Source organism: Eretmochelys imbricata, chromosome 2 (genome assembly GCF_965152235.1).
Source record: "Eretmochelys imbricata isolate rEreImb1 chromosome 2, rEreImb1.hap1, whole genome shotgun sequence".
NCBI classification, from domain to species: domain Eukaryota; kingdom Metazoa; phylum Chordata; order Testudines; family Cheloniidae; genus Eretmochelys; species Eretmochelys imbricata.
Window position 1 is genome coordinate 267,625,057 of NC_135573.1, and position 23,971 is coordinate 267,649,027.

Here is a 23,971-nt window from a genome sequence, read left to right on the forward strand (position 1 = left end):
ACACTTAAAGCCACTCCTGTAATAAACTAACTAAAGGTTTATTAACTAGGGGAAAGAAATAGTTATTTACAAGGTTAAGGCAGGTAAACAGACACACACAAATGAGTTACAGTCTTAGGTTCAAAAGGTAAGAGAAGCTTCTATAATAGGCAAGCTCTGTATGTCCTTTAGGGCTAATCCAACCTGAGCAGCTGGGGATCTTTGCCTCTCTGAGGCCAAACAGCATAAAGTTACTTCTGGTCTGGCATTTTTGTTACCTTCCCGTAGAATTCCCATGGCAGGGTCGAACGTATGTGCATGTCTCCTCTTCGTGGGTATGGGGGGAGCAATCAACAGTCTTCTGTCCACTGGTGTTATGCATGGGCTTGTCTAATGTCCAGAGAGCTTCTTTTGTTGTGCAGGAGAGACACTTCTTGTGGTAAACTAGCATTTCATCCTCGGGAATGCTTCTCTCCTGACTGGGAGGGTTTCCAGTTTCAGAGCAAACACTTTTGTAGCTACATTAGAGCCAATATTTAAATATTACCTTATAACCTGGGGTACAGAAGTCATAAGCGAGATTTATACATGCAGCATCCTAGAAGCATTTCATGAAGTCTAAACCCATTCTTGTCACTCTAATATCTATTTTAGCCCTACTAACACACTGGTGAGTCAAACTGGTTTCCAGGTACGCATTGGTCAGTGTTCCCTGAGGCACAGGGGCCGTGGCACGAGCTGGCACCCAGTCTGCCAGCGTCACAAAACCACCAAAGGTGTGAAGCCAATGGGCATAAATGAAAGCACATTAAACTCCCATATGGATGGTCTCACTCAGGAACAAAGGGGCTTTAGTTCATTGTAATTTAATTTGGAGGAGGAGTAAATTCCAGCAAACTAAGGCCTGGTCTACACTAAAAAGTTAGGTTGACCCAGCTACTCAGGTATCCCCCTGAGCAATGTACTTAAGCCAGTCTAACCCCGTGTAGACAGCGCCAGGTTGACGGAAGAAATTCTTCCGCTGACCTAGCTGCCTGCCTCTCGGCTAGGTGGATTACCTACGCCAATGGGAGAACCCCTCCTGTCGGTACAGGTGGCGTCGATGCTGGTGTGTAGCAATGGTGCATTTCAAGTGTAGACGAGCCCTTTGTCGCTCTCCCGAGAGTCCCTGGGCAGCTGCTGGCTCAGAGAGATCGAAACAAGCCAGGTGAATGGGCAGCAGTGCAGCGAATGGCATTTGGTGTGGATAAATGCGGGATCTGCACACCCTCCTGCAGCATGTAGGAGCACAGAGAGGTGCGACGTGGCCCTTTCATCTCACTGGATGTGCGTCAGTTAAAAGGAACCACTTCAAGGTGATAAACATATTGTTTCTTCTGTGTCGTGTCCACAGCTTTCAGTCTGTTCCGCTCCACCCTCTGTTAGTCCTCCTCCGTTTTAGAACTGGAACGCTCCTGAGCGGTTTTACACCAATTGTGCAGGTGATGACAAACTGTTCGCTGAAATCAAGACTAAACTATTCATATGATACCAAGCCCTGACAGCCCCTGGTCTCTTCCCACTCACAGGCTACCCGGGCCCCAAGCCTGACCTCTTATATCGGCTGGAGCGTGGGGAAGAGCCATGGGTCCACACACCGCAGGGCCCCGTGGCGTGGGAGAGCCCCTCTCCAGGTGAGTAGCAGTAATCCCCGCTCCCTCAGCGCTGCTCACGCTCTGCAGCGAGGAGCTGGAGTGACAGAATCGTAGAACCATATGGTTAGAAGGGACTGTAAGGGTCAGAGTCCAGTGACCCTGTCCCAGGCTGCTGCCATGGCTGCCCTTTCTTCCCTGGCTTCCTCCAGCACAGGTGTCATGTCTGGGCATGTCCCATCTGCCTCCCCTCCCCTGCCTATTCATCCCCAGCACAAGCCCCTTGCCCCTCAGTTTTCAGACTCCCTGTGGACCATGATTATTTCCGTGAAAATTGTCCGCTGAGCTGGCATGTTCTCCTGTTTCAGTCTCTCCTGGAGAGTGGGGCTGTTAGTCAGGGGCACTGGCTCTTTCACGCCCACATCCCTGCTGCTCTGCTCGACACTTCCAGTGTTTGCTCCTCCCAAGCAGGATCATCCTCCAGGTAGAGCCGTCAGCGCTGTGCCGACAGGGTGACCTACAGACGCATATGCTGGGGGAGGGATGTGAGGCTGCCTTGGTCAGGCCCCACTGCAGGGGGGTTTGAGTGTTTCCCGGGTCTAGGAAGTAGCATCTGGGTTATGTTCCCTCCAGCAGAGGAGGAGGAGCTGTGCTGTGAGCCGTGGGTCAGCCCCCAGCAGGACTCCATGGTGTGGGAGCCTCCGGAGAGCCCTTGCCGAGGTGAGTAACACCCAGCCCAGCTCCCTTGGAGAGAAGAGCTGGGCAGAGACCCTGTCCAGGCTGCTGAGGCTCTGTTCTCGTTCACATGGGGCTGAGGTTAGGGAAAGGCACTGGGCTGTGTTTCCTTAAGATCACAGACTGGGTTGGGGGCCCGGGCAGACCTGTGTCTGGTTACCTTACATCCCATTCATCCAGCATGGACTCTTCCCTGCCCGCTCGCTGGCCCCAGCGGGACACTCCTGCCTCCTGCTGGGGAGAGGCTAGGCTGCTCCTGGGCCCTTCATCCTCAGCAGTGTGTCTGTACAGGAGTGACGGTGTCCTATTCTCAGCCCACGGAGAGGGGCCCCTCCATGGGAATGCTACCGCAGTTTGCTGTGGCGGGAAGATGTAGGCGCTGTCCTTCCAGGTGGGTGTGACTGGGGGATGCCACCTTCCCGGTATATCTCGTACCCATTAGGGACTCACAAGAGATTGGCCGAGGAAACAGGCTTCCTGGGGTACCATCAACCCTGGGGGAAGCCTTGAATGCAATGGGACCTGTGTACAGCAGAGTAGATTTGGTACCTTGTTTCTGCTTCCTCCCTGCTGCAATCCAACCCTCCCCAAATGATGCCCCCACCTCTCTGTGCTCTGAGGAGCTGGGAGTTGTGCGCTGCTGGTACCAGGCTGTACGTGCCATCTGGGGGACGTCCCAGCCCCATCCCGCTGCTGATGGTTAGGAGCCGTTTCCTCTTGGCTGCAGCTTGAGACAATTTCTGGATTCTCTTTTCCAACCATCAGGCGGCGATGTCCTGAGTGGGTCCGGGGAGCAGCAGCGCCGGTTATGGGCCAGCATCCTCCAGTGCGCCGTAGCGTGGGAGAGACCCGAGAGCATCGGCCGAGGTGAGCGGCAGCGGTCCTGGGAGCCGCTCCGACTCCAGGGCGAAGAGCTGGGAGCAGTGACTCGCCGAGCTGCTGCCCGGGCTTCCTCCAGCAGGGTTTGTCGTGTCTCAGGAGGTGCCTGTCGGCCTTCCGTCCCCTCCCGGGCCAAGCCCTTTGCCCACCCGTTTTCTGATCTCTCTGGGCTATTGCGGCGAGGTGCGGGAATGCAGCTGCTGTGCCAGATAGCGTTCTGCTGCCATGCTCGACACCCAGACTCGCACCATTGCGGTCACTGCCACTACTGGGCATTCACACTTGGCGCACGCCCAGGGCCGTCTCTCGGCCCCTCCAGGCAATGGGTGTTTACACAAGGAATTTTCATCTCCCTTGCACGCACAGTTTCCTCCTCACAGGCCTGAAGCCCTCAGTCCCTTACAGACGCTGCTGTCCAGGGTCAGACACGCCCCCGCCGGGTCTGAGGGGAGGCTATTTTTAATACTCAGGTGGTTAAGATTAGGGGAAACTCTTGCCGGATTCGCTCTCCCTAAATCCCCTGACTGGGAGCAGGTGGGCCTGTTAGGAGAGCCCCTGGGAAACTGCCTCTGGTCACCCCTACACTGAGTCTGCCCACGCTGGACTCTCCCCACTCGGGGCAGGTCGGGCTCTTCCCTGCTCTTGTACCCTCAGCGCTTTGCAGTGTTGGTGACTTTCTCCTGGTGGCTCCTGCACTCACCGGATGCTGGGAGATGCGGCACAAATTGCCTGTCGGGAGATGCTGCGGCAGAGTGAGGCCCTGGAGATGCCCATTGCCTGGGGCTGGCAGTTCAGAACTGGGAGCTATGGGGTATTCACAAGAGAAAATCTGCGTTCATGAGAACACAGTGAGCCAACGCCTCGCTGGGGTAATTGCATTGGAGTTAATGGAGTTACCCCAGCATGGATGTGGCCCATTGTCTGCTCCCCGCTGAAATCGCAGGCCCTTCTCCACTTCCTGCAGGAGCTATGGGTGCCTCCTGGGAGAAGGGTCGTGCAAGTAGGGGTGTGGGGGTGCTCAGTCCCAGAATATTAGTGTTTTCTCTTCCCTGAGGGATAATCTCTGGATTCTCTTTTCCACCCAGCAGATGGCAGGGTCAGGAGCAGTTCTGAGGAGCAGCATCCGGATGAAGGGGCTGAGACCCTGCAGCCCTACAGGGTGTTACTCCGGCGATCAGAAGAGGGAGCTGTCCTGAGCCCTGAGCTGCAAGGAGCCTCCCGGAGCTCATGTGGGGCTCAGAGACCGGAGAGTGAGCTGGGGGCCCCGTGGGGGTGTGACCGGTGCTCTAGCAACTCCCTAAATATGCAGTCCGGGCCTGAGACTGGAGAGGGGCCGAGCCCGTGCCCGGCGTGTGCTCCGAGAGCCAATGGGACGGCCCCTCCCGATGTACAGGATAGCGGCGCTCCCAAGAAGGAGAAACCCCACAAGTGCCCGGAGTGCGGGAAAGGCTTCCGGAGGAAGTGGGATCTCACCAAGCACCGGAGAACCCACTCGGGGGAGCGTCCCTACCCCTGCACGGACTGCAGCAAGAGCTTCAGCCACGTCTCCAACCTCATCAAGCACCAGCGCATCCACACGGGGGAGCGGCCCTTCGCCTGCAACATCTGCGGGCGCAGCTTCACCCTGAAGCAGGTGCTCGTCCGGCACCAGCGCATCCACACGGGCGAGCGGCCCTTCGCCTGCACCAGCTGCGACAAGAGCTTCAAGGACAAGCAGAAGCTGACCATCCACCAGCGCATCCACACCGGCGAGCGGCCCTACGCCTGCGCCGACTGCGGCAAGAGCTTCGGGCAGAGCCAGCGGCTCAAGACGCACCGGCGCGTCCACACGGGGGAGAAGCCCTACCTCTGCAGCGACTGTGGCCGGGCCTTCAGCCAGGTCTCCAATCTGTACACGCACTGGCGAACGCACACGGGCGAGCGCCCCTACCCCTGCTCCTACTGCGGCAAGAGCTTCAGCCTGAAGCACGACCTGACCAAGCATCAGCGGGTGCACACGGGCGAGCGCCCCTACCCCTGCACGGACTGCGACAAGAGCTTCAGCCAGAAGCAGGACCTCACCAAGCACCAGCGGGTACACACGGGCGAGCGCCCCTACCCCTGCGCCCAGTGCGGCAAGAGCTTCAGCAACGTGTCCAACCTCCTTGCCCACCAAAGGACCCACCTGGGGCAGCGGCTCCCAGCGGCCCGCCCGGCCCGGCCCGGCCTGGAATGAACCATGGGGGTGCTGCTGTGAGCCCGTCAGGAATTCGGGGTACCACGTCACTTGGGCTGTGAGCCGCGTTCTGCTCCCCTTCCCGCCAGTGCAAGTCAGGAGCCGCTCCGTTCGCTTCTCAGCGGATGTGCTAACTGAGGAAGCTGAGCGGAGGGGGAGCAGGGAAAGGGACTAGCAGAGGGTGCTAGATCAAGCCACCCCAGCCGACATGTTGTCTGGCAGCACCTCCAGGACTGAGATCCCATTGGTTTCAATAGCACTTACACCGGGGTCTGATCCACCCCACGACATCTCAAGCAAGTGTAAGTTACGCTTTTGTGGCCCAGGCTCTGGCAGCCAGCTCCAGGCACGTTTCATTGAATATCAGGGTTGGAAGGGACCTCAGGAGGTCTTCTAGTCCAACCCCCTGCTCAAAGCAGGGCCAATCCCCAACTAAATCATCCCAGCCAGGGTTTTGTCAAGCCTGACCTTTCACTCCATTACCGCTTAGCCCTGCTTCTTAAGCGGCTCGCCCCAGATGGGCGACTCGCCCTGCTGACCCAGGCCTCGCCCCGGGAGGAGCTGCCTGGCCCAGACAGTGCAGATCACTGCAGTAATAAGGACTCTAGTCTAGTGTTTCTCAGATGAGGCCACCAGGGGCTTTTCTTGCGGCCACAGCAGTGATCGGGGGGAGGGCGGGGGCGCCGCAAAGCATTGGCCCCACCTCCAGGGCTGTCAGTCGTGGTTGGGCTCTGCCCCCATCTGGAGACACACAAGCTGGAGGAGCAAGCAGCCAGTGAGTTCCCCACCTTCCTGGGAGCAGCGGGGTCGGGCATCAGCCCTTAAGTGTCGGGCTCCAGGCTTCATTCCCTGGCTGTGCCATGGCGGGCTCTGCCCCGAGTTCACCCTCTCCGTCACCCTGGCCCCCACTGCCTCCCCTGTGCCCCATTGTCCCTGGCCCCCGCGGTCTCCATACCCACTTCCCCATCTGGGCTTAATTTGTCCCCAGGCTTGCCGGGACTGAGTCAGTCTGCTGTGAGAAGTGATACTTGTATGTTGTTAGCACTTCTCACAGCAGACTGACTCTGTAGCAAGTCTAAAAAAAAAAGCAACCCAAAAAGCAAAAGAAAGAAGAAGAAAAAAAAGACAAGAACCTGCAGAGCACCTTGTGTTTCTATTTTGTTTAGGGCCAGTAAAGAATAGAGACAACGGTACATTATTTTTAATATTGAGTCTGCAAAAAACCCTACATAAATGAATCACACGGACCTGGATATGTATCTGTCTATATTGATTTGTTTTTCCTAAAGTTAATTAAGTATTTTAGGAAAAATTGTGAGAGCGGCTGCCAGCAAGAGTTGGTGGCTGCACTCCGAGGCCACCAAAACATTTGTTGTGAGAACCCCTGCTCTAGAAAAGCCAGCTGGAGGGACAGGCACCAGGCCAAAATCTCCTCAGTTACACTGCTCCAACCCTATTGTCTTCAGTGGGGCTGAACAGCCGTAAATGAGGCAGATCTGGTGCAGCATCTGGCTTGGGCCTTGTAACCGGGCGCAGACTCACCGGCGGCGCCTCCTGCTGGTTGTCTCAGGGAATTAGCATTCCAGCCTCCAGAGCGCCCTCTGTCGGCCGGTGTCTCACCTTGCTGCTGGCACCCATGTCCCTGCCAGGACCCCAGTGCCCCTTTAGTATCCCACAGCTCTGTGTCTCCCCCTCCCAGGGGAAACCCCCCCCCACTATCCCCACCTTGCCTCAGTCCTAGGCTACTGCAGTCACCAACTAGCCCCCCGCTCCCTGGGGCAGACTGCAGCATAAACCACTCATTACAGACGAGGGGGTTTGGACCTGCTGCCTCTGGCTACCCATGGCTGTCCCCTGCAACCCCAGTATCTAATAGGCCTTACCAAGCCTTCAGCCTGGGGCTTTCCTAGGCTGAAGCTCCCCAGCTCCCTTGGCCTATCCCCAGCCCTGCTCCCCTCCAGATACTTAGTTAAGCCTCTGCAGCCAGGCCCATCTCTCTCTCAAGATAGAGAGAGACTCTCTCTGGGCTTCTGGCTCACAGCCTTTATAGAGCCAGCTGGACCCTGGTTGGGGCGTGGCCCCCAGCTGAGGCTGCTTCCCCAATCAGCCCTGCTGCCTTTCTCCTGCAACAGCCCTCTCTCAGGGCTGTTTTAAACCCCTCTGGGCAGGAGCGGGCGGCCACCCCGCTACAGCCCGTTTCGACTTCATTTTAGCTGTGTAAATCCAGACTGATGTCACGGCGGTCAGCGGGGTTCCTCCAGAGCTGGCACCCTGTGCTGCTCCCGTTCAAGTCTGTCAGAGTTTCACCATTGGCTTTAGCATTAGATCCCCATCCTGCAGCGTGAGAGCGGAACTTGGCCCTATGGGGCGAGATGTCTATGGTGCCCCTACTGACCATGTAAAGTGTGCCATTTCGGGGTGATCTAGCGCTGGGGAAGAGAGAGTCTGAATAAGGAACAGTCACTCTGTGGTCATCTGGGTTTCCACAGTGCAACTTCCTGCTCCTAGACGAGTATGAGAACTCCCCCTAAACGTTTAAATTCTGTGAACCCAACCCAAATATCTACAGCCCCCTTCCAAAACTGCTCCCAGCTCCCATCGGCCGTTTGTGAATTAGCCCTTAGGTGGGTTGCAATCCCCTCCTTTCCATGTGATGAGTTGCCTGGTGGAATCAGTGCTCAGCCAGGAGCCTGTTTTGTGCCACTGATGTCCAGACACAGAGATCTTCCCAAGAGTGAGCTTAACGGTTCTTTCTGACCTTAAAGTCTAAGGTTGGTGAGAGGCTGCCCAGGTTTAATACAATTTCCTGGCTTCTGCAACAACAAAAAGTAGAACCCGACAAACTGTTTACAACCCATGCCGTAGATCGGAGTAGTCAATAGGCAGACCTTGGGCCAAATCCTGACCTGCGGATGCTTTTGAATGGACCCTGAAATCTTTTTATTTACAGTAGAACCTCAGAATTATGAACTGACTGGTCAACCCCACACTGCATTTGGAACTGGAAGTACGCAATGAGGCAGCAGCAGAGACATCGCTCCTGCCCCCCTAACCCCCCCCGCCCCGCATACACAAAAGCAAAGACAGTACGGTCCTGCATCAAACATAAACTACTAAAAATATAAAGGGAAAGTTTAAAAAAAAGATTTGGCAAGGTAAGGAAATTATTTCTGTGGTTGTTTCATTTAAATTAAAATGGCTAAAGGCAGCATTTTTCTTCGGCACGGTAAAGTTTCAAAGCGGCATTAAGTCAATGTTCAGTTGTAAACTTTTGAAGGAACCACCCTAATGCTTTGTTCCGAGTGACGAACCTTTCAGAGTGACGTACAACCTCCCTTCCCGAGGGGCTCGTAACTCTGCGGTTCTGCTGTACTGATCATCGTTATTGTTGTTGGGTGTTTATTATTTTCTCTGGAGTCTGGACCTTGACTCTACCTTGCCCAAGAAATCTGGACTTTGACAAAAAATAATTGACTGCTGTGCCCTAGATTTTATGTAACGCTCCTTCAGAATATGTTCGATTCACCCCATGCAACTGGAGCACACCCTGTGATTCCCAGAGACTCAGCAGGCTCCAGTGGAAAGTTTCTCAGTCAAAGAGCTCGCCAGCAATACTTGACCTCTGCCCATATTAGGGATGTAAATAGCGTCTAAAAAAGTAAACATTTAAACCATTAAAATTGTATCGGGTAAATGTTTAATCATTAACGATTCACAATCGACCCCACATACCTATTATCTTTGTCAAGTGTCTTTACTAACAAAAACAGTTGTACGTGTAAAACCCACTCCTTTGTTTAACTCTTTACAAAATATCCCTGAGCCATCCTAAAACACAAAAAGCTGCACTAGAATTTCAACTCTGCTGCTGATTTTTGTGAAGAAACATTCACACGTTTACATGCTCTGGTGTCAGTCTTGTGCGCAGCCGATTAACAGGAAGGCCAGCATTGGAAAACACATGTTCTGCAGGCACAGACGGTCCTGGAATGCACAGGTAACTCTTTGCCAGTTTTCCAAGCCTTGGAAAACGCTGTGCACTGACCTTCCACCACTCCATTGGGCTGTGTTCCAATGAAGGACGAGGCTCCCTTGGCCCGCGCCGGTTCCTGCAGCCCCCACTGGCCTGGAGTGACGAACCGTGGCCAGTGGGAGCTGCGATTGGCCGAACATGTGGAAGCAGCAGGTAAACAAACTGGCCTGGCCCGCCAGGGGCCTTACCCTGGCGTGCCAAAGGTTGCCGGTCCCTGACCTAAAGGTTCCTTTAGTTCTTGGAATCTGTGAAAGAATCTGTAGTGGATGTGGCAGTGTGGTTAGATGTTCGGCTGCGTGTGTGTGTTCTCCTTGTGTGCTGCCCCAGCTCTGCGCAGACAGCCGGCACAGCAGACCTTGAGCGAAGCGCCCAATGACCACAAGATCAGTTAAGGTATGAAGGCACCAGACCAGGTTCATTGTCGACAGAGCACGGTAATAGCGCCTGGCAGACTCTACGAGGATACTAAGACGCTTATGCCCGTGACAATGGACACAGCTCAGTGAGCGGCAGGACTTTCCATTCCCCCCTCAGCTGGACAAAGATTCTCCTCTAAGATACATCTTTACACCCTGATACAAACAAGTTAGTACTGCCCCTCTGTTATAGTTCGTTACTGGCCCCTGATGTGGCTAGTTGTTACCCATCACCTTGTACATGTTGGTTCAATTAAAACATCTCTATTATGTACTGTCATCCTGACCTTATCTTTTAGGAGGGGTCAGTGTGTTCCTGTTATCCTTGGGGGATGTTTTTGTACCATCCTTGATATCGGGATGTTCTGGTACCACTTGCTATCGGGGTGTGTTTGCGTGAGCACTTTGTGCCTAGCACGTCTTAGGAATGTGTGTTTCTGCAATGTCAGCCCTGTTCTTGCCAGATGCTGTGAATTTGCAATCAGGCAGAGCGTGACGTTTGCTAACTTTGCTTTATATTGGCAAACTTTGCCCACTGCTTTAGCTCAGGCCAGGCCTCTGATACAAGGGCTTCTCTCTCAGGCTCTCTTCCTACTACAGACAGTACTTGGCTTCAAATCAGAAAGGGATTTTCCAGCTGGGGGTAACTAGCATAGTACACAGACTGAGGTTTTTGACATCAAATTAATGTGGATTTAGAGCAGCCCGTTTAATTGTGCCCTGATTTTCCAGTGACAGAGAATTCTGTGCTGTTCCATTGAGTACTTTTAAAAAAAATAGTATTTTTGGTTCAGCCAGACCTGCCGTATTTACGATTTTTGTGTGTGTTCTTGCTAATGCTTTACAGCTTTTAACCTGCCCCTTTTGGTTTCAAGGTGATGCAGAGAACATGCCCTCAAAGGTTATAATTATAAATCGCAAGGCCATTACAAGATCATTTTGTGCAGCGTCCCCCCGTGTGCCAACTAACGTAGGACTCTGCATGAGTTTCTTTTATGTGCAGGTGAATTCCTACGGGAATATATCTGATAGTCTTTTCTGCAAGCGTGTTGCTCTCCAGCTTGTGGCTCATTGGTAAGGAATTTAGTTGGCTGGATATCAGTCCAGTATTGGGGGGAGGGATAGCTCAGTGGTTTGAGCATTGGCCTGCTAAACCCAAGATTGTGAGTTCAATCCTTGAGGGAGCCATTTAGGGGGTTCTGGGGCAAAATTGGGGATGGGCCCTGCTTTGAGCAGGGGGTTGGACTAGATAACCTCCTGAGGTCCCTTCCAACTCTGATATTCTATGAATCTATGTATGCTGCTGTTTTCCTTTGGCTCTTTTGCAAAAAGGAATCTGAGAAAATCACAGGAGTCTTGGGAAAGAAAATAGGATAAATTGTTTAATATACACACAGAAGCGGGACATGAATGTGCTCAGATCCTACAGTGATGGATGGCAGTGTAAAACCCACAGATAGTTTAGATAGAATGCGGATCAGGGAGAGGAGATTTTGCTGGCTAGAAGTATTAATAACGGGCTGTCTTTGCCCTGGCGGGCTGATCTCCAGAGGTCTCGAGAGAGAGATGACTGAAACATTGTATGCAACTCTGAACGCGGAGCTGGAGTGTAACCAGCTGGTGGCACGGTCAGCTCTAAACATAGTTTATGCCCACACTTAACCACAGATACAATTCAGTGACATGGCAGCTAGGAGAGATTGGCCCCTGCCGTCAGGCAAGGCCACAGTATGGTTGTCTTCCCGTTACTGGCTGACAGCCTTTTGCAATGTAATGTGCCTGGTCACTGAGTTAGCTGGGCCTGCTTTCTCCCAGTTGTCCGCGCAGTAGGATGTCCCAGCATGCATTGTTTCAGAGTAACAGCCATGTTAGTCTGTATTCGCAAAAAGAAAAGGAGGACTTGTGGCACCTTAGAGACTAACCAATTTATTTGAGCATGAGCTTTCGTGAGCTACAGCTCACTTCATCGGATGCATACCGTGGAAACTGCAGAAGACATTATATACACAGAGACCATGAAACAATACCCCCTCCCACCCCACTCTCCTGCTGGTAATAGCTTATCTAAAGTGATCATCAAGTTGGGCCATTTCCAGCACAAATCCAGGTTTTCTCACCCTCCGCCCCTCCCACCCCCAAACTCACTCTCCTGCTGGTAATAGCCCATCCAAAGTGACCACTCTCTTTAAAATGTGTATGATAATCAAGGTGGGCCATTTCCAGCACAAATCCAGGTTTTCTCACCCCCCCACCCCCCTCCAAAAACCACACACACAAACTGGTTTTTGGAGGGGGGTGGGGGGGTGAGAAAACCTGGATTTGTGCTGGAAATGGCCCACCTTGATTATCATACACATTGTGAAGAGAGTGGTCACTTTGGATGGGCTATTACCAGCAGGAGAGTGAGTTTGTGTGTGGGGGGGCGGAGGGTGAGAAAACCTGGATTTGTGCTGGAAATGGCCCAACTTGATGATCACTTTAGATAAGCTATTATCAGCAGGAGAGCGGGGTGGGAGGAGGTATTGTTTCATGGTCTCTGTGTATATAATGTCTACTGCAGTTTCCACGGTATGCATCCGATGAAGTGAGCTGTAGCTCACGAAAGCTCATGCTCAAATAAATTGGTTAGTCTCTAAGGTGCCACAAGTACTCCTTTTCTTCCAGCATGCATTGCCTCCCTTTCTGTTTTTCTCAATGGGAGTCACTGAGATACTATAATGAGGACAATATAAAATCCTAGGTAGAAAGATGCTTCTGTGCATATCCTCCCTGCTCTCTTGGTCCGGTGGATAGGGCACTGGACTGGGAGTCAGGAGACCTGCGGTTTCTTCCTGGCTCTGCCACTGATTCACTGTATGACCTAGGGCAGATCCATTCACTGCTCTGTAGCTCTTTTCCCTTGCCACCCTTTGTCTTGTCTGTTTACACTGTAAGCTCTTCCGGGCAGGACTCTCACTATGTTTGCACAGTGTCTAGAACAATGGTGCCCTGATCACCATGGGGAGCCTGTAGGCATTACCATAATACAAATAATACTAAAGAATATCTCCCTGGTGAAGCACCATGGGATAGCTGTCCAGATTTTCCCAGAATGCACTGGTACACACACACAGGTTGTGCTAGGTGCCGGTGCACAAACAGTGACACACGGTTGTGCTGCAGAAAAAAGCTGGTGAGTGAGTACAGCTCCACCATATTTGTTGTGAGCAGGTGAGATGAAGGCATTGGGAAATGATTCCAGAACCCACAGTTGTCATGTGGGCAAGGGCCTGCGAGTTCCCCACTTGGTATCTTTTGTTTTGTGTTTTACACTATTGTATTTATTTATTTCAATGGCTATTCCCAGCTAATCTATAGACTGTAAAAACTAATGATTTCTCTGTCCGTTTCTATTAATTTTTGCATGATCGCCGTTCTCTGCAATGACACTTCTGCACCTCTTTGAGGTGGAAGATTGAAGCTATTTTGTACTTTCTTCACCCACATAGAAATGGATAGTATTATTGGCATTGGATCCTGACATGTTAGAAACCTAAATCATCCAATCAAATGAAACAAGATTATCATTGTCCACCAGGGGGTTTCTTGCATTGTCTTCTGAAACAGAAGGCACGGGATACTTTTGGAGCCGGCATCCTAGACTAGATGGACACCTGGTTTAATCCTAAGTCTTTCTGTAAAGACAAATGGCTGTTGTTATAGGTGGAGCTGGTAGCACTGCCTATAACAGGGGTAGTCAATAGGTGGACAGTGGGCCAAATCCAGACCGCCAGAAGCTTTTGAATGGACCCCCACATATTTATTTACTTGTTATTTTATTTTATTATTTTCTCTGGAGTCTGGACGTTGACTGTACTTTGACCAAGAAATTTGGACCTTGATAAAAAATAGACTGCCCCGACCTATAGTACAGCTTGCCAAACACTGTCCATTATTGGGCTCCATGTTCAGGGGCTTGGAACTTAGCCAAACTTTAACCATGGGTCCTGACCTTTTCCGTGCCAGGTATTTGCCTCAGGCTGAACAATCGGGGAAAGTTTCAGATGAACCAGTTCAGCCATCTCCAAGAATGAGATTAGGGGAAAAGACAGTTTTGCCCATGTTAAAATATTCGTATAGCCTTTTCAGTGAGACGCTCTAGTGCCTTCATACTTTGGAGCAGAGACTTGAAATTTGGCACAGGATATGCCTTTTGCTGTTCCCTTGAAAAACCACCCAAACTTGGCCAAGTTATAAGCATCCAAAATATCCATATGTCGCACAAGCTCGGTTGGGACTTGAGAGCGTGACAGCTAAATTCTTCCAAGATTCTGTCTGCTCTGAGCAGGACTTTCCCTGGAGTTGTTCCTCCCAGCGGCAAGGAAGGGAGAGCAGGGAGGCTGCCCTGTGCTCGCTCTCAGTGACATGCTGGTGCCCAGGCAGCGTGGAGGCGTTCAGATACCATGGTGACGAGCACCGGACAAGACCCTTTCTAGTACAGAGGAGAAGGAAAGGGCCTGACTGCAATAGAGAGGAGGAGACAGAATTAAGGTTGCTGGAACACCGTCATTTTGGCATTTCCTGACTTCAGTGCTTGACTTTGCAACCATAAATGTTCTTTTAACAGTTTGTTTTGCATGTAATTCTTATTATCTATTCTTGAGCCACGGACTTGTGTTGCCCGGGGCAAGTTGAGGTACAATATATGTGGCACTGTATGTCAGATGAGAGCTGTTCCCCCTGTACATTTGTGGTTTGTTTCTTTTGGCCTGAGTTTTCAAAAAAGGAAAACGTCAAAAAGATTTAAATGAATGGATGACCCAGCGAACTTTGTTTATTTCACAGGCTGACCATTTTTGCACCTTTTTGTTTTCTACGGTAAGAGTCTTAAATAGAGTTTATTCCTAAAACCACCACCGTTACTTACTGAGAGCAAACAGCATGGCTCTCGCTTGAGGTCAGTACAGAAGGGAAGCCAAGATTCAAGGAATTTAACAATCTAAGGCCCTAGTCCAGCAATTCCACCTGCACAGGTGTATCGGCTCATAGGACTGGGGAATATGTTAGACAGAGAAATAGACCATACAGGGGTAACTGGGTGAAATTCTCTAGCCTGTGCCATGCAGATAAAACTACATGTTCTAATAGCCCCTTCTGGCCTTAAAATGTCTCACTCACCACCTATACAATACGCATCAGTGGCAAAGCAGATCACCCCTACTTACGTTTCGTGTGCTTTCCTAGCAGGAGCCTGAGCCCGGCGCGGCAGGGACTGACTTTGTGTTCAGCCTGGTCGGTGCCTGGCACAGTGGGCTCCTGCTCCGAGGCACTACAGGCAGGATGATAGAGCCCTTGAGCCAGGACTCCCCCAGTGCGAGGTGGGGCTGGGGTTTCCCTCCCTGGGGGAAAGGGAAGTGACATGGGAAGGAGGCAGACTACTCCCATGGGGGAAAAGCCCCGAATCCTGTTAGGCTCTAGGATCAATGCAGGATTGTTCCCAAGGCTTGGGAGATGAGGCTTCGCCTCCATCCATGGCGGGTGGGAGAGGAGGCCCACAGAGAGCCTAGCTCACTGTCTGGCAGAATCTAGACAACTTTTGCCCTTATGCAAAATGGCCACCATCTCCCATTGTTCTCAATGGGAGCGAAGCTGCAGCTTGCCCTTGGTTAAGATGATTGCCACTTCTCTTCGGTCTCTGCAGTGGGATGAGATATTTGCCCCAGTAAAGATGGCCCCAGGCTCCCACACTTTCTAGCATGACTGAAGCCTGGCTGCACCCTGAGCTGGCAAGAAGCAATGCAAGCTGGGGAGGTGGTGAACGGGGTGTCGGACAGGGAGGCTGTGGGATACAGGGGGGAGGGAGACGATGCAAGGGGCAGGAGTGAGGGAAGGAGCCCTCCACCTGTGTCGCAAGGTTAGGAGGGGTGCCCTGGGGTGTGCGAGCTCCAGGGCAGGAAGGGGTTAATGGCCTGCCCTGCCAGAAACGCCAAGCCGGGCACTGCCAGGCAGGGGCAGGATTCGGCGTCTGGCCTGGCCGAGGGGAGCTCTGTGTTAGGCCTGCGAGGAAGTGTGGGGGTGTGCCCCCCCTCAGGGCCCTGACCTTTGACTCTTCAGAGTAGCCTTTCTTTAAAGGGTTTTTCCTGTAACTTTCCCCAGAGGGGCTTTTCTCGCTGGCTCTGGGGCCCTTAGCCCCTCTCCAGAGACCCCTGCATTAAGCAGTCACGGGGCTAGGTGTCTCTCTGGGGGATGTGCGGGGCGGGGTGCGGGAGGGGGAAAGCTGTGACCCTCACCACTCGGGCCTGCGTGGAGGGGAGATGGTGCTCCATGGGGGAGTCTCTTAGTGACCCTTCTGGTGCCCTGGGGGTGGGAGGAGCAGAGGGGCAAAGGCTGTTTGCTGCTGTTTAATGTCTCCCACAGAGTGGGGAGCCCAAACCCCACGGGCCTGAGCGAGTGCAGGGAACTGGGGGAGGGGCACTAACCCATCCACACTCGCCGCCTGAGCTGAGTGAGGCAAAGGGGCCAACCCCATCACTAGGGAAAGTAATGGAGCCTCTGCAAATGTCTCCTCTCTGACGCGGTTTGCTGCTCTCAGTGACACGGGCGGGGGCGATTCCCCGTTGTTCTATTTTGACCAGGTCCCCCCTCCTCTCTGGAAGGTTTGAGCAGCAACCTGCTGGAGTAAATCCCCTGCCCTGGCTTGTCTTTGTAGAGCCGGTCTGAGCCTCGCCTGCCAGGAAAGGGAAACTCTGCGCTAGGGTTACCATATCTGAACGTTCAAAAAAGAGGACACTCCACGGGGGGGATTTGCTCATGCCCCCCCCACCTCCAGCCCCACCCCAACTCCACCCCTTCCCTGCCCCCATTCCAACCCCTTCCCCAAAGTCCCTGCCCCAACTGCGCCCCCTCCCTGCCCCATTGAACCCCTTCCCCAAATCCCTGCCCTGGCCCTGCCTCCTTCCCTGAGTGCGCCGCATTCCCCCTCCTGTCCCCTCCTTCCCTGCCGTGCAAAACAGCTGTTATGCGGCACAAGCGCTGGGAGCTAGGGGGGAAAAGCAGACACTCTCTCGAGTGATCAACATTCACTCTCTTTCTTGGGATCAACTCTTCTTTGGGGAAAAATAATAATGGCAAAATCCCGGACGTTTTTAGACATTTAAAAATTCCTCCCGGATGGTGATTTAAGAACCAAAAAGCCTTATATGTCCGGGAAAATACGGACGTATGGTAACCCTACTGTGCGCGCAGCCTTGGCGGGAACGAGCTGGGCTCCTGACTGCGTGGTTACAGCTTGGACCCAGGGCTGCAGCGGCCCCAGGTCAGGTGGCTGTTTGCAGGGAGTGGATAAGCCCCCAGGCTAGCCCTGCTGGGCTGTGTGATTGCTGCGAGACACACACACAGAGCCCTTTTCCTGCTGAGTCTGGGGTGGCGGGAGGTGGGAGCAGCAGGGGCTGAGCGAGGAACGCTTGTGTTTGCAGGGCCGGGTGATTTTCCCAGGAGGAGTGGGAGATACTGGCAGAAGGAGCTGTACCGGGATGTGATGCTGGAGAACTATGGGACACTGCTCTTGCTGGGTAAATAGCGATTTTCCTTCTGTCACTGAGCTCTGGCTGAGCTGTGAAGAGCCCAGTGTGATCCCGAACCTCCATTTGATTCCGATCTGCTCCTTCGGGGCAGCCCCCAAGCCCTAAGGGTCTGTCTACACCGCAGCTGGAGGGGTGCTTCCCAGAACAGGTAGACATGCACAGGCAAGCCCTGCATGGCCGGAGCCTGGAGATCAAGCTCTGCCGGGCTCGATGCAGACTCTCCCCAGCTGCCTGAGTCTCCAGCTTCCCCCCTTCCCCAGGTCTGTGTTCCCGGCACAAAGGCAGGGTGATCTGGGGTTTTGTTCCCACACTGGATGCAGGAAATGCCTCTGGGGGAAGTTCATTCAAAGCTGCTGCAGAAGCATCAGCGAGCAGAGAAGTGGGTTCTGCCCTGCTGTGAGCTTGGGGGCCTGGCTGGGGGAGCCGGGTCCATTCTGCATGTGGGGTGTGTAACAGTCACATAACGGGGGAGGCTTGGGGGTCTGCCACGCACCCCCCAGGATGTTCCCTGGGCCTTTCCCCTCTCTAACATGGGCCTTTGTGTGACAGCATAGAAACAGGGGCTTTTCCCTACGAGACCTGGTCTCCGCAGGCTTCCTGCACCCTGCAGAGGGGTGCCCCCCACCCCCTGCCAGGCACTGGCCCCTTCGTTACTGACTCTGTGGCAGCACCCAGAGGCGTGGTGTGGGAGCAGGGCCGGCGTATTAACACGGCGGCCGCGCCCGTTCCTGCCCGAGGCACGTGCCCCCTCCTAGAAGAGCAGCTGGCTGAAGTGGGCGTCAGGACCATAGGCAGAGCGGGGAGGGCTACGCGCCCGGGGGCAGCAGCAGCCGGGGTTTGGCAGCTCAGCCCCAGAGCGTCTCTGCTGGCCCGGCGCTTCCCTCTCTCCATTAGGGGTCAGTGCTCAGGGCCCAGGGCTGGCAGTCAGGGCCCCCCGACCGGCAGGCAGCTGCTGGCTCTGCCCGCTGTCCCCTCCCGCCGCCCGGCCCCGAGGGGCAGAGAGAGGGGCACCGACTGGGCCTGCAGCCGCGGCCTCCGGCTGACGTGTGGGCTCAGCCCCGGCGTGGCTCCCGCAGCGAGTGAGTGGGGCTGTGGGGTGAGGGGCTCAGCGGGCCTGCGTGCAGGGCAGTGCCGGTGTGTAAGGCTGGTTCTGGGTGTGCCGGGCTGTGTGTGTAAGGCTGATCCTATGTGTGTGAGGCTAGTCTTGTGTGTGCCGGCCTGTGTGTGTATAAGGCTGATCCCGTGTGTGAAGAGGAGTGTGAGTGTGTAAGGCTGATCCAGTGGGTGCAGAGCAGTGTGAGTGTGTAAGGCTGGTCCTGGGTGTGCCGGGCTGTGTGTGTAAGGCTGATCCTGTGGGTGCGGAGCAGTGTGAGTGTGTAAGGCTGGTCCTGGGTGTGCCGGGCTGTGTGTGTGAGGCTAGTCTTGTGTGCAGGGGAGTGTGAGTGTGTAAGGCTGATCCGTGTGTGCAGGGCAGTGCCAATGTGTAAAGCTGATCCTGTGCAGGTCTGTGTGAGTGTGCAAGGCTGGTCCCACGTGTGCAGGGCTGTATGTGTGTGTAAGGCTGGTCCTGTGTGTGTGTAAGGCCGATCCCCTGTGTGCCGGTCAGTGCGAGTGTGTAAAGCTGCTTGAATACATATGTCGACGTTTGCAGTGCCCGTCCCTGCCCCACCCCATATTCACCGGGCTGCTGTCGTGTCCTCCCCAGATTTGCCTGCACTCACAGTGCCCCTTCCCTGCCTCCTGGCTGGGGGTGGCCATCTTCAGGGAGGGCAGCCTGACTTCCCTGCCACTGCAGAACTCGGCAGGCAGCCGCCATCTTCCCAGGCCCAGCGGAGGCTGCTGTGAAATGGCCACGGTGGGGCCGCGGTGCGGGAGCAGGACTTTCGAGGGAGATTTCTCCTCTGTTGCTGCAGCTGCCAGCTTCGAGCTGCTGGGCTGGGTGCGGCCTTCCGCTTTTCCGTCAGGAGAGTGAGCACGAGCTGCGCTCGACCCCGAGTTCAGGGCCCCATCTGTGTATTCACTCGGGTCAGAGATCAGCAGGAACGGGGATCTCCTGAGGGGCTCCTGGAAACCGCCCTGGCCAGGCCAGTCTCTTCAGGCAGGGTGGGGGCTGCCAGGGCTCACTGGGGCTGCATCTTCAGCCAGGACAGGGGCTATTGCGGGCTCCAGTGGGGAGAGGATTGCAATGGCCAGAACAGTCATTGTCCCAGACTCTTGAGCCCTGATGTGCTTTAAACCCTACATGGCCTGGCCTGCATGGACTGGGGCGACGAGTGGCTCTGATTCCCACCCCTGCCCTGCATCTCGGGGGTGCAGCGGTTTTGCTAGCGGAGTTGGGGCCTCAGTGAGGATTCACCCTCTTCTCCACAGCTGGAGGCTGACAGGATGGAGACTTCAGGGCCCAGCAGCAGCCAGTGAAAATCAGGCCGCTCTGAGTCACTTTAAGGAGGTGGTTTTCAAACTGTGGGTCGTGACCCAGTACTGGGTCACGGGATGGCAGGCACTGGGTCGCGGTGGCTCTGGTCAGCACTGCCAACCGGGCCGTTGAAAATCCGCCTAGGAGCCGGGGCGCAGCATGGTCCGCGGTGCCAGTACAGGCAGAAAGCCTGCCTTAACACCCCCGCTGCGCCGCTGACTGGGAGCCGTCCCAGGTAAGGCCTCATCCCAACCCTGCGCCCCAATCCACTGCCCCAGCCCTGAGACCCCCCCAAACCCAGAGTCCCTCCCTGCCCCCCAAACCCTTCATCCCCAGCCCTACCCCAAAGCCTGCACCTCCAGCCCAGAGCCCTGACCCCCTCCTGCACGCCAACCCCCTGCCCCAGCCCCACCCCAGAGCCTGCACCCCGAGCACAGAGCCCTGACCCCCTCCCGCATCCCAACCCCCAGCCCAGAGCCCCCGACCACACCCTGAACCCCTCATTCCTGGCCCCACCCTGCAGCCCTCAGCCCTGCACCCCAACCCTCTGCCCCAGCCCTGAGCCCCTCCCACACCCCAAACCCCTCATCCCCAGCTCCATTGGGTCGTGGGCATCAAAATTTTCTTCAACTGGGTCGCCAGAAAAAAAGTTTGAAAACCACTGCTTTAAGGGAGGTTCTCTAGGGATGGTTTGAAACTTCTCAGTTCACTGAGCTGCTGATTTAAGCAACTGCCTAATGGCTTGGCTTGTTTAAATCACTGTTTGTTCTGGGTCACACAGGAGCTCCCTTCTGCTGGAACAATCTTTATAGTGGGGGTGCTAAGAGACATTGAACCAAACTGTAAACCTGGAATATTGTGGAAACCACTTCAAGCCAGGGGGTGTGGCAGTACCCCCAGCTCCCCTAGTTTCAGCACCTATGACTGCCAGGGAAAAGTTTAACAGGCATTTTTGTCAAAAATCTGCTAAAAATACATTGAAAATCGCTGCGACCCGGGGCCCCCAGACACTCAGACTCTCAGCTTCCCAGTTCCTTCTCCCCACTCCGAGCCCTCATCAGATGGAGAGACTGTAACAGGGCACAGCACTGCGCCTCTACTGGGAATCTTCAAGGAACCACAAGTCCTCCTTTTCTTTTTTCAGGGAACCTTGTACTTTCCTGTCTTCCCATCAGTCGCTAATCATTCCTCCCGTGCTGGGCCGTCCCAATTCACCAGCAACTTCCTGTTACTCGGGGATGTCCTGTCATTAACTGAGCTCACAGATTCACCCCTCTCTGCTCTAAAACTGTTCCCTGATGAGGCAGGTGCACTTAATAGTCCTGTATCTACTGAGGTGCCTTTGACGGGCCCTTGCCAGTGTATTCTGGGTGTCTGTGCTGTCATTTGGATATGCCGGACACACAAGCTTTCTCAGTGCCTCCGTTATGGGAGCTCGGTTTGGGATTTCTCTTTCCCGCTCCTTGCTCTTGGCTTGGCCCTGACTGGTTCTGGTTTGTGGATGGTCCCAAATCCCAAGACATAGGCTTTCACCAAGTCTGGCTAACTCAGTCTCTTTTCTTGGGCTGAATTCTGGAGCTTCGTCATACTGGTGAAATTATGGGTAAGTTACCTGCTTAGCCCCCTCACTCTGTTCATCTCCACAGCCGTCCATAGAACTGCATGAGATCTTCTCCCTCAAATGCAGCAGCTTTTCCACAGCTTGTGAGCAGGAAGGCTCCCCTCTAAGCCTGCAGCCCCTCCTGGGGTTTGGGGCTATGGTGTGATGGGGCAGGAAGCTCAGATGAAGTATTTGTCTTACCAAAGCCTTTTTCTTTCCAGATTCCTGTTCTAACTTGGTAACTCCCAGGGTACTCTGCAAACTTCTGATCTCCCCTTAGTGTTTCCGGGTCCGTAAGTCTTTCCTTGGGTTTTCTGCTAGGAGATCCAGGTGAGTCAAACTGTGCAGCAGGGTCTGTTGTGCTGCTGTCCTGGGAAATTTAAATCTGTTCTCTTTAAACTAGTGCTCAGCTCCCCAGCCCAGGGTGAGAACCGATTGTTGTTACTCCTGATTTTATTACTAGAATTTCCAAGGTACCCTTCTCCCTGGTGTCGAGGGATTGAAAGAACCGGGCCTTCGCTGGGCTGGTGCAGCTGGGTCTCCAGCTGTCTCACCGCACCACAGCGATCTTCTGCTTACTTTGCTCAGCCCAGATTCTGAGTCTTCCTTTCTATTGCAAAGTGCCCTGACACCCTTGCAATTGAAGGTGTCCGCTAGTTTCTGTTACCCGTTGTCTCCCACCCAGCTACCCAGGAGGTCACTTCCAGGCGGTTGTGTTGGTGTTTTTTTAACTCTTTTTATTAGAAGAATTTTCTTCCTCTTGCATTGGCTGTGGGAGTTTGGTTCACGCTGTCTTATTGGGTTCCCATCCTGCTTAGGAGAGACGGTGAAAAAGGAGGGGGGGTGAGAGAAAACCGCCCCTGGGAAATACAGCAGAGGGAACATGAACGGAGCTGAGGAGCAGCACCTGGAGGAAGGGTCTGAGACCCTGGAGCCGCAAACAATCCCACTGGGAGGTGGTGAAGAGACAGTTTTCCAGAGCCCAAGCCAGGGAAGAACCTACAAGAGGCGGCGCAGGTTGCAAACACCCAAGAGAATCCCAGCAGAGAAGGGGCCGGACAGTCCAAGGGAGAGCGAAAAGGGCTCCAGGAAGCACGTGGAGTCCTCTTCAGAGGTAGGAGCCAAGGCCTGTGGAAAGGTGCCCAGTTGCTCGGCCTGTGAGCAGAGCTTGAAGGGGAAGATCTTCTTTCAAAGTCTGGGCAGGTTTTATGGTCAGAAGAAGCCGCATGAATGTTGGAAATGTGGGAAATGCTTCCTGCGGAAGAAGGATCTGGCCAGACACCAGGGAGTTCATACCGGAGACAGATTCTACAGCTGCCTGGACTGCAGGAGAAGCTTCAGCCAAATGGCAGGGCTTACGAGACACCAGAAGACGCACGCGGGGGATCGGCCCTTTCCTTGCATGGACTGCGGGAAAAGCTTTTGCCTGAGACAGGAGCTTATGAGCCACCAGAGAACCCACACGGGAGAGCGACCCTTCCTGTGCTCCCAGTGCGAGAAGCGATTTAGCCAGCTGGCGCATCTCACCGCGCACCAGAGAACCCATGCGGCGGAGAGGCCCTACCCCTGTGGGACCTGTGAGAAATGCTTCAAGCAGAGCCAAGACCTCAGAAAGCACCAGCGCACCCACACAGGAGAGCGACCTTACCCCTGCACTGAGTGCGGGAAATGCTTCAACCACGTATCGAACCTCAATGCCCACCGGAAGGTGCACACGGGCACCAGGCCCCACACCTGCAAGGAGTGTGGGAAAAGTTTCCGCAAGAGGCAGGATCTTCTGCGACATGGGAGGATCCACACGGGAGAAAGCCCCTTTGCCTGCAGCCACTGTGAGAAGAGCTTCCGGCAGAAGAAGGATCTGAACAGACATCAGAGTGTCCACACAGGAGAGAGGCCCCACCCCTGTCTTGAATGCGGGAAAAGCTTCCGGCTCAAGCATGCTCTGGTACGACACCAGGCAACCCACCCACGGCTCAGCCCCTAGAAACGGGACAGCCTCCCGCATCGCAGGGAGTCCCTGGACCGCAGAGTCTGCATTGCCCAATCCTTTCTGCAGCTGACCAGGGAGCACTGACTGCATGAGGGACTTTTGCCAGTTTCTTTGTGTGTTAGAAGTTTATAGCTTGTAGTTTAGTACAGGGCGGTTACAGGGAATATCAGTCCAGGGAGTTTGACTTTTGAAACTGGGGAGTTTGACTTTTCTACTCTGAAAAGACATGGAACAATAGCGGGAGCTGGGAGGGGAGATGGGGGATGTAGGTAGATGCCTATTTTGTGGGTCAATCCAAAAGTGGTTCTGGGGATGTGGGGGAAGGGCAAGTGTCAGCCAGGACTGCCAGCAACAGACCCTCTTGGGCATGGTGTGGATGCTGCAGGGGTCTGAGCTGAGAATGGCTCTGTCAGCCTCTAGTATTTCAATGGCTGTTTCTTCCCAGTTCATTTTACAGACTAGCTCTAACATTCCCTCTGTTTACTCTTGCGTGGTGGCTGGATTTTCCCATTGCC

General features: G+C 54.2%; 1 protein-coding gene across 1 annotated transcript in view; it reads left to right on the forward strand.

Annotated features, from left to right (window-relative positions):
• LOC144260219 (uncharacterized) overlaps positions 1-23,450 on the forward strand; it is a 143,273-nt gene extending 119,823 nt beyond the window's left edge. Inside the window, exons 7-8 of the mRNA XM_077808775.1 lie at positions 4,673-5,399; positions 22,772-23,450. Coding sequence (XP_077664901.1) covers positions 4,673-5,399; positions 22,772-23,450 — 1,406 coding nt within the window. The remainder of the gene's footprint in view (positions 1-4,672; positions 5,400-22,771) is intronic.
• Positions 23,451-23,971: the final 521 nt, after the last annotated feature.